General features: G+C 39.5%; 1 protein-coding gene across 4 annotated transcripts in view; it reads right to left on the bottom strand.

The window, feature by feature from the left end:
• PWWP2A (PWWP domain containing 2A) overlaps nt 1-13314 on the bottom strand; it is a 59180-nt gene that overhangs the window by 12752 nt on the left and 33114 nt on the right. For 2 of the 4 annotated variants that reach the window (XM_011966678.1, XM_011966680.1), the window contains exon 2: nt 4718-5682. In XM_011966678.1, the coding sequence (XP_011822068.1) occupies nt 4718-5682 (965 nt within the window). Of the gene's footprint in view, nt 1-3656; nt 5683-13314 lie in introns of those variants that run through there. The other 2 variants (XM_011966677.1, XM_011966679.1) reach the window with 1 other exon arrangement.

The following is a 13314-nucleotide window of genomic DNA, read 5'->3' as shown; positions in this document are numbered from 1 at the left end:
ATTCTCCTGACTCAGCCTCCCAAGTAGCTGGGATTACAGGCATATGCCACCATGCGCAGCTAATTTTTGTGTTTTTAGTAGAGACGGGGTTTAGTAGAGACAGGGTTTTGCCATGTTGGCCAGGCTAGTCTTGAACTCCTGACCTCAGGTGATCCACCTGCCTCAGCCTCCCAAAGTGCTGGGATTACAAGCATGAGCCACCGTGCCCGGCCATATCTGGCATTTTTTAAGAGATTGTTTTAATAGCCGTGATATAAGAACAATACCAAAACAAAAACTACATTTGCCTCAACTTAGAAAATGAGTCTTCATTCTCTCTGGAAAATTCCTTATTGGAGGCCATCACTAGGCACAAATTCCTGAATCAAAACATTAATTTTTCTAGACGTCTGCCCATCTCTTCAGCTGTAAGTACTAATAAAAGTGAAAGCATGCAGCACAGACCATAGAAAATTCCCAACTTCAAAGGGAAAACCTAATTTTAGATACAAATTACAGACTTAAGGTATTTCCAATTCCCAATTCAGTTATTCTACAGACTTGTGACCTTTTCAACATAACCAATTTTTAGAAAAGTACAACCTGCTTAAATAGGAGTGTAACTCAATTTAATATTTTGCAATTTAGATACTCCGGCTCACTAATGAAGATATATTCATTTAGTTGATTTTAGTATCAGTTCCCTGTTCTTTGCCTCCAGTCTGTTATCACATCAAAATTCCTGCTTTTTCAACTTAGTACCAATCTACAGTTACTATTTACAGATTTCTTCCCCATCAAAACCATCTGGGGACACACCACCAAGTCATACAAAAAGGCTTCAGACTAGTGAATCCCACTTTCTCTACCTCACTGATATATAGGGTTTTTTTTCAGAGACAGGGTCTCACTCTTGCCTAGACCAGAGTGCAGTGGTGTGATCATGGCTCACTGCAGCCTCCAACTCCTGAGCTCAAGCCATCTTAGCCTCCCAAGTAGCTAGGATACAGGCAAATAGCTGGGACTATAGGTGTGCACCACCATGCCGGGCTAAGTTTTTATTTTTCTGCAGAGATGGCAGGGGGGACAGGGGTCTGTGTTGTCCAGACTGGTCTCCAACTCCGGGCCTCAAGCAATCATCCCACCTTGGCCTTCCAAACTTCAAGGAATATGGGAATGAGCCACCGCACCTGGCCTCTCACAGATAATTGTTTGTGGTCTTTGGTTCCACATCTGTAAATGAGAGTTGAATGGATGTTCCTTCCAAATGATTAGTCAGCTTCCTGGTCTATAAATTCTAGAAAGTAAAAAGGGAAAAATACTCTGATGCTTTACATTTCTGAGAATTTCCAGAAATAAAGACATTCTTAGCTTTCACAACTCTTCCTTCACTTGGTTTCTCCCCTTGCCAATCCTTTGTTTTAGCCACGACCGTTACTTAAGCCGCAGAGTTGGTCTAAGCCAGTTTACTCCCACTGAAAAGGGAAAAAAAATACCCACTTCTGTTATCTCCATATCAAGAAGAAGTGCCTTTTATCATTTCAAAGAGAAATATAAAGTGGCTATAACTGCCCAGTTCAACTATAACTCCATCTGCAGTAGATACTGGACAAATGTATCTAAGACATTTCCATTGGAACACAAGTTTTTAATATTCAGCTATTAGAGTTTAGAATACACATTTAAGATTAGAGAGATTCTTTAAAACTTGCTTCCCTACTGAAACTACAAATGAAATATGCCAGACTGCCAGTGTAAAGCAAAGGGGTCATTTGGCATAATATCATTTGTGATATGCTCAACCTTTTCCTCAAAGGTGTGTTCTACAAAACTGAATGTTATTTTATATTCAACAATCATGATGTTTTTTCCTTTCTTCTCTTTCCCCATGGCTTCTGAAACAAATCAAATTTGGTTTATGCCACAAGAGCACATTTACCAAGCACTTGACCATATTAGTAATGTCCACTTCAAACCACTGTTAAGATAAAACTCACCCGGATCATTACACACAGCCTTGGAATTACATGTTTTGGTGATTTTTAAGTCTTTCTGAACTTTAGATTTCAAACTTTTAAAAACACCTGAATTAACAAGTTCATTAATCTGAAACAAATACTTGGAAAATCTTTTAGGATAGTTCCTTGTAACTTCTCAACCACACTGTGAATTTCAATCAAAGAATTTTTTTTTTTAAGTATAGTTGTTTCTGTTTGCAGGAAAGAATATGTTCTACTCAAGTGAAACATGTTTTTAAATTGTGTGTTCATAATAATCAAAAAGCATTGAGTTCCCCAGAAGAAATTCCACTTGCTTTTGCAGAAATTCGTAACCAGTTCATAACCTTAAGAAAGCTGACAAGACTATTGATTTTCAACCTCCATTAATCTTTTCATTATGCGTTCCATAACTATTTCAAATTGGATTTAGAAATCCACAAAAACTGCTAACACTTTTAAATTTCTAAAAGTATTGAAATTAGATATCCAAAAGTTGTTAAGACACAAAACGTATGAAAGCAACTTTAAAAATCTTGAGATAAACTTGCCTCCACAGCAAATCAGATATATTTCTCACTACTAATACAAAGCTAAAAATGGAAAATAAGAAATCAAATCTTAGGGACAGATGGACCATGTAGAAAAATAGTAAGCTAAGTTACTAGCCCCAAAAGCAGTGATATATGAGGCAGAAAACCAAACAGAAGAGACCGGTTGTAATTACCCAAATGTAAAAAAAGGAAGCATGTGATGAAATATTAAGGCTAAAAATTAAAATTCACACATTTATGAGAAATTGGCAGGAAGGGGGTATCAAATCTAAAAGCATTATCAAACCTCTATACTATAAAATCTTATTTTGAGAATATACTGATTCATCTCTCATTATTTGAAGTTTTCTTATCTCAGATAATATACTCCCTGATAGGGCAAATAGCAAAATAAAAGTTTGATTTTTTCATCTCTTCTAAACACTCTTACAAAGAATAATTTTCTACCATCTTCAAATTTTTCAAAGCTTTTTGAGAAACACACACAAATAATTTGGATTTAGTTGATTTTATTTAGTTTTTTTTTTGTTTTTTTTTTTTTTTTACATTTCAAAGCATTACACAATTACATTTTCTCATTTTCTGACCTGCAAACAGATACCTTAAACGGAAATTATTTTGTTTTAATTATCAAATTAGGTACATCCAAAATGCAACAATTACACATATGACAATTAATTCACAAAGTGTAATTTTACTGGGACATATCCTAAGAATTTAGGAACAGCCAGTCAGGAGAAATCTGACCAAATTTAGCAATCAACTATTTACAAATCCAAAATCAAACCTATCTAAACTCCCAAACCAGAAGCTTGAAAGTATTTATTAAATCCCCACCAGACGAAAGACAGTGATGACTAACACCTATCCAGTCTTGACAGTTTTAATCCCAAACACTGGGCTATTTCCCCAGTCTGTAACTGAATAGCAAGCATCTGTTTATCAAACACCTAACCACCTAACCTTTACACCATTATGCGCATAAGAAGGCTAAGTGTTCATTATTTAAAAAACAAGTAGTCATTAAATAGCCACACTATTCCCCCAGCTCACCAAGCCCTTACTGCAATCCCAAATATGCAACCTGTGTCACACAGTGACAGGCTATATTTCATATATATATGTATATATATGTGTATATATACAGTATTAGGTACAAATGGCAATTAACAGTCCCTACAAAAATTCAATTTCAGTTGAGGCTATGGCTCCTATGCCTTGGGATGGTTTTGAACTTCAAAACTGAAAAATACTGCTAAAATCTCATTTCCTTAACACAAAATTTGATTATATGTTCAGTTTAAGCTTCTCAGTCTAAAAATGGCTATAAGGTAAGTATTAAAAAGCCAGCCAACTGAGTGCAACTTCTCTCTCCAATCCGGCCAAGCTATTTCGTAGAAATTATTCCTAACTAGACTAGAAAATCTGTGGTGACTTCCAATGGTCTTGCCTACCTTACTGTCCATGTTCACGTTTCAAACTGTGTCAACAAAGCCCGTACTTCGGGGGTCAGCTGCTTGGCAGCCTTAGCTGCCTCTGTGATAGCCTTGCGATACAGGCCCTTTCTCTTCTTATTAAAGCGTGACTGGAAGTTTTCTAAAAAGGGGGAGAGTTGTGAAAGAGCAAGGAAAGATGTTGTTGGAGACCCAAACCATGAAATACGGGCCTCCTGTCGGACTAAAAGGCCGTTATCTTTCCGGCTCACAGTTATAGTAAGAATACGGGCTGGCCACCAAGGGAAGCCATATATCTTGGCCCAAACAATGTCCCCTACACATATGGTCCTGCCATCTGGTGTGACGCATTTAGAGACGTTTTTGGAAAAGACTTTCATTTTCAAGGAATTACTGAGCTTTTTCTCTTCCTTTGAAGAGGAGGAAGTGGAGGAGGTGGAAGGTGCATGCATACTGCCTGGAGGAAAATCAAAGCTTTCAGAAGAACTACACTCAGAGTTGGAAGATTTCAAATCATCTGTGCTATCAATGCTACACACTGAAGCACTGGAGGAGTCAGATTTCTTTTGATTTAGGGTCATATAAACAGAGATATTGTTTTTGCTGCCCTTTTTGCCCAATGTCTGTGGTTCATCCTGCTCACCAGGCACATGCACTTCATTTGTGTCCTGAACCTCACTGCTGGCCTCTTCAGGGCCTTTTGAGGGACTCTGATTTTCTGAAGGGGCCTCACCTGCTGAGCGGGTAGAGGTGCAGCGAGACTGGGGCTTGGGTGCCATCTTGCCACTCCGCATTTTCTCAAGTCCTGTCTTCAGAGAAGAGTCATTTTCTTCATTCCTGTACCTCTGTGGTTTTAAACGAACCCGGGGTGGAAGGGAACCTGAGCTAGGATTCTGATATCGACGTGTGAAATGGACTTTTGAATGTGCGTTTTTGGAAGTAGAGGTTTCATTTTGCTTCTTTTGTGCCTTTTCTTTGGCAATTTTTAACACTTCCCGAGCTTTCACATGATCCATGTTCTTACTCTGGAGAACTTTTTTAGTACTTAACTGAGCTTTTGATGTATTTGCCTGAGCAGAAACTTTTACGACTCTGCCTCTGCTGTGAGCAATATTTGAAACCTTAACCACAGCATTTCTTTTCTGGCTTTCATTTTGGTTTTTCCCATCCACTTTATGGTCAGTTTTCAGTTTTTTGTTCACAGTAGTTACACTTTCATTTCTCCGTTTTTTGTCTTCATATTTAGAAGAGTCACTTGCACTACTACCTTTTCTAATTTCCTTTTTTTCAGCAACAACACTGTTTTTACATTTATCACACAGAACTTGCCTGGGTCGTAGTTTAATAGCATTCATTATTGAAGTGGGTTCTTCCCTGTACATTTTTCGTTTGGGTCGCTTAATTTTCCGAGGAGGTGGCTGAGGTATTGATTGGTTATATGTGTCCCTGATAAACAAAGGGGGAGGATACGGTGCTCCTTCATGGAAGAGAGGTGGTGGTTTGGAAGTCCACAGGCTTTCAGCCAAACTCAGCTCGGGATGCGGGACAAGAGAAGGGTCATCAGGAACAGCACCATTTGCTTCACACTTGACTTCTGTCCCTTCTTGGAATGTATTACTTTGGAGCTGCATGGCTTCTGGTTTATCCTTATATTCCCTTTTGGGAAATACTGTCACAGGGATACCATGGGGCCCAAACCTTTGAAAGAAATGGAAGAAAAAAAGAAGACATTAAGTTAACATCTATAATTCAATTTCTTAAACGTAAACAACACCTGATGCTTACTCACATAACCTTTCCCGAAAACTACTTCCTATTAAAAAACAAGAACACAAAAATCTACTATCTCTTCCCCCAAAAGTCCAGAGACCTTCATTTCTTTAGGTCCTACATTTTTGGTAAAAACAAACAGCTGCCCTAAGCAATGCAAGAATAGTTGACTATACTTAAAATAGGTATTTCCAGTATTGAATCAGAAACAATGTTTTCTCAGACAGCTTTATGTTAAGCATCACATATATTTCATTCACTGAACCATATACAACATTTTCAGTAAATGCAACTACAACTTTTGTGAAACACACATATATTTCTTCCTCTGGTTATAACAGCTTTCAAAACTTCCACAAAGCAAATTCAGCCTTAACTATCCAAAGCTATTTAATGAGTAAAATCCCATCTCAACTTTATTGATTAATCACTGAAGATTCAAAGAAAGTTGCTCTTCTACTCTTGCATCCTAACTAGTTACCTATTCTGTCTCCCAAAACACAAAAATATCAAGAACTCAGATACTCAAACTACTTCCGAAGCAAACAGTTACAGAGCTGTGGCTTTCCAACTTTTTAAATCATCTCATATTAAGAAATATATTTGCACTGCAATCCAATAAAAACACTTATGAATGTATACATGCATCCATATATACATAAATACACAAACTTAAGCAAAAGTTTCACCAAGTACTTAACTGTGTATTTTGTGATACATAATTTCTTTTCTACTCTGGTCTACTTCATTTGTTTTAAGGCTAGTCAGACCCATTAAACTGATTTGAAAGCTGTTACGGGTCCAGACCCTGTTTGCACACCACAGTACCTAATACAAATCTTTAAAATTCTCAGTTTTTAATAACCTTATTTGATAGAGTTAGAAATAACAGTGTTTTAACGTGCCTGGGCTGAATACCAAGAACCTGATCCTTAAAATAAACCTTAAAATAAACTTGCTATACTAAGTTTTCTTCACATAAAATCAAATCACGCTACCAAATAATTTCAGCATATATGTTAGCATGTTGACTGTATGCACTATTTGATTCCAACAGTATCTAATACAATACAACTGTAATGCCAGTCCTGTAAGGCAAAGAGCTTAGACCTAAACCCAAAGATTGGCTTTGGGTAGTCAGTCACGCGGAACCTACAAAACTAGATGCCAATGTTAAATATGTCTGTTTTTCTACATTACAAATCTTCAGTGTCCAGATTCTCCAAAATGTTAAAAAAAAAAAAAAAAAAAAAGACAGGATCTCACTCGGTCATCCAGGGTGCAGTGCAGTGGTACCATCACAGCTCACTGCAGCCTCGACCTCCTAGGCTCAAGCAATCCTCCCATCTCAGCCTCCCATGTAGCTGGGACCACAGACACACGTCATCATGACTGGCTAATTTTAGTATTTTTTGTAGAGACAGGGTTTCACTATGTTGTCCAGGCCAGTCTTGAATGACTGAGCTCAAGCAGTCTGCCCGCCTCAGCCTCCCAAAGTGCTGGGATTACAGATGTGAGCCACCGTGTCCAGCTGGAAATGTCCTTATGCTCCCAAAAAGGTTCAGAATACCTTTGCTAGGAAGAACTCCTGATATTAGGTACTAACAGCTGCAGACAAACCTAAACGTGGGCAGGATTTACAAAGAGCCAGCATACACCAGATACTATTCTAGCACCTGAATACTTTTTTCCCCAAAGTCTTTGTTAGCTTGGCTACCACAAACCAATAACTTACAGCAAATACTTACAAAACATAAAAAGGAAAGACTTTTTTACCTACGGTAGGAAAAGATTAGGTCTCGGCTAGTCCAAAAAGGAAAGGTACCCTCCTATTGTATCAGACTGCACAGAAAGCTGCTTTCTCCATTCTAACTTCTGGTAACCAAGTGTTTGCTTCCTGACTACTTAACTCAAAGTAACTTTAAGCATTTAACGCTTTCTTACACAGTACACAGGAGCTCATTAACCACTTTTTCAAAAGATGACAGGACAAAAGAGGTGCTTCTTGTGTTTTAATGTAGAACCAACATAAACAATGTGACTTATTTGATGTAATACCACTACTTGCATTAACAACATTTTCTAACTCATAAGAAGGCATCATTTTGCCTCCATCACACATTCACATGATGTTTCAATAGCTGAATGAAGAGAAGTGCCCTTCCTCTTATTGATTTATAAAATTTTTTTATAAAGACAGAGTCTCACTCTGTCACTCAGGCTGGAATGCAGTGGTGCAATCATGGATCACTGCAGCATCAACCTCTTGAACTCAAGCAATCCTCTCACCTCAGCCTCCCGAGTAGCTGGAACTACAGGCACCTGCCACCATACCCAGCTCCCTTCCTTTTATTAGAACTAACTAAACCATACTTACCTTAATGTTTGAGGTGAATTTTCACAGCTATCTTTATCAACTGTTTGTATCCTCTAAACTCATTTTTGCATGTGTAAAATAAAACACTATTTCCGACCTTAAAGGATTCAGATAAAGATCAATAGGTCAATACACGGCAGCCATTTTCCTTGGCTAAAATTTACTTTATTTAATTTGCTTCATGTAAGTGATTTAATCTTATTTTCAAACTAATAACCTAAAGCCTGATGCAGTGGCTCACGTCTATAATCCTAACACTTTGAGAGGGTGAGGTGGACAAATTGCTTGAGTCCAGGAGTTTCAGACCAGCCTGGGCAACACAGGAAGACTCCATGTCTCTACAAATAGAAAAATTAGCCTGGTATGGGGGTGTGTACCTGTGATCCCAGCTACTTGGGAGGCTGAGGTGGGAGGATTGCTTGAGCCCGGGAGGTCAAGGCTTCAGTGAGCAATGTTCGCGCTATCGCACTCCAGCTTGAGCAACTGAGTAAGACTTTGTCTCAAAAAAAAAAAAAAAAAAAAAGGCCAGGGGCAGTGACTCACGCCTGTAATCCCAACACTTTGGGAGGCCTGAGGTCAGGAGTTCGAGACCAGCCTGGCCAACATGGTGAAAACCCGTCTCTACTAAAAATACAAAAATGAGCTGGGTGTGGTGGCACGCACCTGTAGTCCCAACTACTCGGGAGAATTGCTTGAACCTGGGAGGCGGAGGTCGCAGTGAGCCGAGATCACTCCACTGTACTCCAGCCTGGAGACAGAGAGAGACTCCGTCTCAAATAAAATAAAAAGAAATAAAATAAATACAAAAACAAAAAACACCTAATAATTTACTAGAGGTTTCTTTGGTGGGGGGGGGGGTTGTTTTGTTTTTTTGAGACAGACTCTCACTGTCGCCCAGGCTGGAGTGCAGTGGCGCAACCTCAGCTCACTGCAACCTCCGCCTCCTGGGTTCAAGCTATTCTCATGTCTCAGCCACTTGAGTAGCTAGGATTACAGGCGCATGCCATCACGCCAGGCTAATTTTTATATTTTTAGTAGATGGGGTTTCACCATGTTGGCCGGGCTGGTTTTGAACTTCTGGCCTCAAGTGATCCACCAGCCTCAGCCTCCCACAGTGCTAGGATTACAGGCGAGAGCCACTGCAACAAGCCAATTTTGCTAGAGTTTAGGGTCCTTCCCATATATTTAATTCATACTCTCAATGCAAGTATGGCCCAGCCAATTACTTTATAGCTGTTTATATCAAGTAATGGAATCTGATATGTTTATCTTTATGAAGTTCAGTAAGAATGTTACTATTTCGCAACTGGATTGTTTTTCTTCTTTGCTGTTCCCACATAAGCATACAAAATACCCAAGTGTTAAACGCTTTTAATAACATAGGGAAGAAGCACCTAATTGTATAACGATGAGTGAAAACTGTAGTGAAAACTACAAAGAGGGGGAAAAGAGGAAATAAAACTGGTAATTGTGTGTGGGTAGTGAATGCCTAGCAAAGCAGAAAAATGTATCTAAATAATAATAAAACATCCTCAAAGGACCAAAAAGATAAATCACTTTAAGAAGAAATGGGGATCGCTTCATCTCAGTAATCCTGCTGTCACCCTTACACAGATAATACCTAAGGCAGTGTTACCAAACTAAGGATGGAGACACTAATTTTGAAATCAATTTCAGGGGTCACACTATGATTAAAATAAAATCAGAGTGTAAAAGTAGAAGTAAATATCTGTAACTGCAATGAATCTGTTTCATACATGTATATAAGGATATATGGATAAGAATATAAAGCAGAAACAAAACTATGGTCCCTTAAAAACCCTAATTTCTCCCAGCCTGACCAACATGGTGAAACCCTATCTCTACTAAAAATACAAAAATCAGCCAGGCGTGGTGGTGCACGCCTGTAATCCCAGCTACTTGGGGGAAGGCTGAGGTTGCAGTGAGCCGAGATCATGCCACTGCACTCCAGCACTCCAGCCTGGGTGACAGGGCAAGACTCCATCTCAAAAAAAATAAAAAATAAAAATAAAAATAAAACCCTAATTCCTCAAGTACAATCTGAGAAAAAATACATCACAACTCCTCAGAGTGTTTGCAGTGGAAATTCCTAAGCCCTGCCCAAAACATAAATCATAAAACTTTCCTACAGTGGAACTGGGATCTGGTATTTTAGCAAGCACCTTGGCTTTAGCTTTTCCTAAGGGAAGACATTTATGTTTCATGTGAATGCTCACCAAGATTTTATTGAGTAAGTGTTTAGGTGAAAGGCTGACTGGTATCCTTTGCTTTAAGTTTTCCAAAAGAACTTTCTACAAATACTCCCAAAAAGTTGAGTAATAAGATACTCTACCCACTTTGTACAGCATAAAGGCATGTGTTAATGTATTAGTGACTCCTAACCCTTAACCACTTTCAGTCTTTAACTACTACCCAAAGATTCTAAAGTAAAACAATTCAGGTATTATGGCTTAATTAAAAATATTGCAACTGTCTGCAAATCTGTAATTCTTTGAAAATAAAACTTTCTGTGAATGTTATTCAACAAAAAAAATTCTTTTTAATTTAATAGAGAAGCGGTCTCCCTATGTTGTCCAGAGTTAGTCTTGAACTCCTGGGCTCAATCAACCTGCCTTCCATAGTGCTGGGATGAGAGGTGTGAGCCACCACAGTCGGCCTCAAAATTCTTTTAAAGTAAATATCTTCTTAATAATTTAGGAATAAGTGCCAAAAAAAAAATGTGTTTTTTTGTTTTTTTTTTTGGAGACAGAATCTCACTCTGTCACCCAGGCTAGAGCGCAGTGACCTGATTTCAGCTCACCGCAACCTCCCCCTCCTGGGTTCAAGCAATTCTCATTCCTTGGCCTCCCAAGTGGGTGTGTGCCACCATGCCCAGCTAACTTTTGTATTTTTAGTAGAGATGGAGTTTCGCCATGTTGGCCAGGCTGGTCTCAAACTCTTGGCCTCAACTGATCGGCCCTCCTTGGCCTCCCAAAGTATTAGGATTACAGGCGTGAGCCACTGCACCTGGCCAGTGTCAAAATTTTTAAGGGGGAAGAACACTAGGGTTTAATAGTTACTTTGTGTTGCCAGGCACAGTGGCTCACACCTGTAATCCCAGCACTTTGGGAGGCCAAGGCAGACGGATCACCTGAGGTCAGGAGTTCAAGACCAGCCCGGCTAACATGGTGAAACCCTATCTCTACTAAAAATACAAAAATGAGCAAGGCATGGTGGTGCACACCTATAGTCCCAGCTACTGGGGAGGCTGAGGCAGGAGAACAGCCCTGGGAGACAGTGGCTGCAGTGAGTCAAAATATCGCACCACTGCATGCACTCCAGCCTGGGCGACAGAGTGAGACTCCATTCTCAAAATAATAATAAAAATAAATAAAAATTAGTTAGGCGTGGTGGCACATGCCTGCAGTCACAGCTACTTGGGAGGCTGAGGTGGGAGAATCGCTTGAACCATGATTGCACCACTGCACTCCAGCCTGGGTGACAGAGACCCTGTCTCAAAAACAAAACAAAAAAAGGCCATGAGCAGGAATGGTGGCTCATGCCTGCACTTTGGGAGGCCAAGACAGGAGGATAGCCTCAGGTCAGGAGTTCAAGACCAGCCTGGTCAACATATCCAGATGGTATCTCTACAGAAAAAGGAAAAAGAAAAAAAAAATAATACCCAGATTCACTTTTTATTTTGAGCCAATGATTTTAGAAACTACCTTGCCTTACAAACAGCAGCAGACTAAATCACAGAAGAGGTAAAACTGAAGCAAGCTTCTTGTGGTTCATATTTCATCTCTTTGTAAGACTGGTTACGATGTCAAAGTTTAACCTGAGAAAAAAATGAAACAGCTAAATGCAAAAGAAAATTTTACCACAGGCCGGGCGCGGTGGCTCAAGCCTGTAATCCCAGCACTTTGGGAGGCCGAGACGGGCGGATCACGAGGTCAGGAGATCGAGACCATCCTGGCTAACATGGTGAAACCCCGTCTCTACTAAAAATACAAGAAAATTAGACGGGCATGGTGGCGGGCGCCTGTAGTCCCAGCTACTCAGGAGGCTGAGGCAGGAGAATGGCGTGAACCCGAGAGGAGGAGCTTGCAGTGAGCTGAGATCCGGCCACTGCACTCCAGCCTGGGTGACAGAGCAAGACTCCGTCTCAAAAAAAAGAAAAAAGAAAATTTTACCACAAAAAATTAAAAATGGAATTATAACACAATCCAGGAATCCCACTTCTGGGTACATATCCAAAAGAATTGTAAGCAGGATCTCAAAGAGATATTAGCCAAAAAGGTAGAAGGTGGAAGCAACCCAACTGTCTACTGACATATGAAAGGACAACAAAGTGTGAGCTAGACAGAGATATATAGATATATAAATATATTATACAAAATAGTATTTTCAGTCTTAAAAAGGCTGAAATCATAGACCAGGTGTGGTGGCTCACACCTATAATACCAGCATTCTGGGAGCCTGAAGCAGGCAGACTGCTTGATGTCAGGAGTTCAAGACCAGCCTGGCCAATATGGTGAAACCCTGTCTCTACTAAAAATACAAAATTAGTGGAGCATGGTGGTGCATGCCTGTAATCCCAGCTACTTGGGAAGTTGAGGCACAAAAACTGTGTGAACCCAGGAGGCAGAAGTTGCAGTGAAAAGAGATCATGCCACTGCACTCCAGCTGGGGTGACACAGTAAGACTCTGTCTCAAAAAAAAAAAAAAGGAAGTCATGGCACATGCTACAACATGAATAAGTCTTGAGGACATTAAGTAAGCCAATCATAAAAAGATACTGTATGAATCCACTTACATGAGAAGTATCTAAAGTAGTCAAATTCACAGAAGCAGAAAGTAGAATAGTTTATAGCAGGTGGAAAAGGAGAAATGGGAAGCTGTTGTTTAAAAACTATTGAATTTTAGTTTTGCAAGATGAAAAACTTCTGGAGATCTGCTTCACAACAATGTGAATGTACTTAACACTATTGAACTGTATCCTTAATGGTTAAAATACATTTTTTTTTTTTTTTTTTTTTTACAATTTCAAAACCCTTTTAAAAATGTGTATCTAAGGTAGGCATGCCCATAGTCCAAGGTATTTAGGAGGCTAAAACAGAAGGATCACTTAAACCAGAGTTCGAGGCCATCCTGGGCAACACAGAAAGAACCAACCATTTAAA

The sequence above is a fragment of the Mandrillus leucophaeus genome, unplaced genomic scaffold, assembly GCF_000951045.1.
Source record: "Mandrillus leucophaeus isolate KB7577 unplaced genomic scaffold, Mleu.le_1.0 Scaffold77, whole genome shotgun sequence".
Lineage (NCBI taxonomy): Eukaryota > Metazoa > Chordata > Mammalia > Primates > Cercopithecidae > Mandrillus > Mandrillus leucophaeus.
The sequence above is the reverse complement of the archived record's forward strand: the minus strand, read 5'-3'. Positions and strand labels throughout refer to the sequence as shown.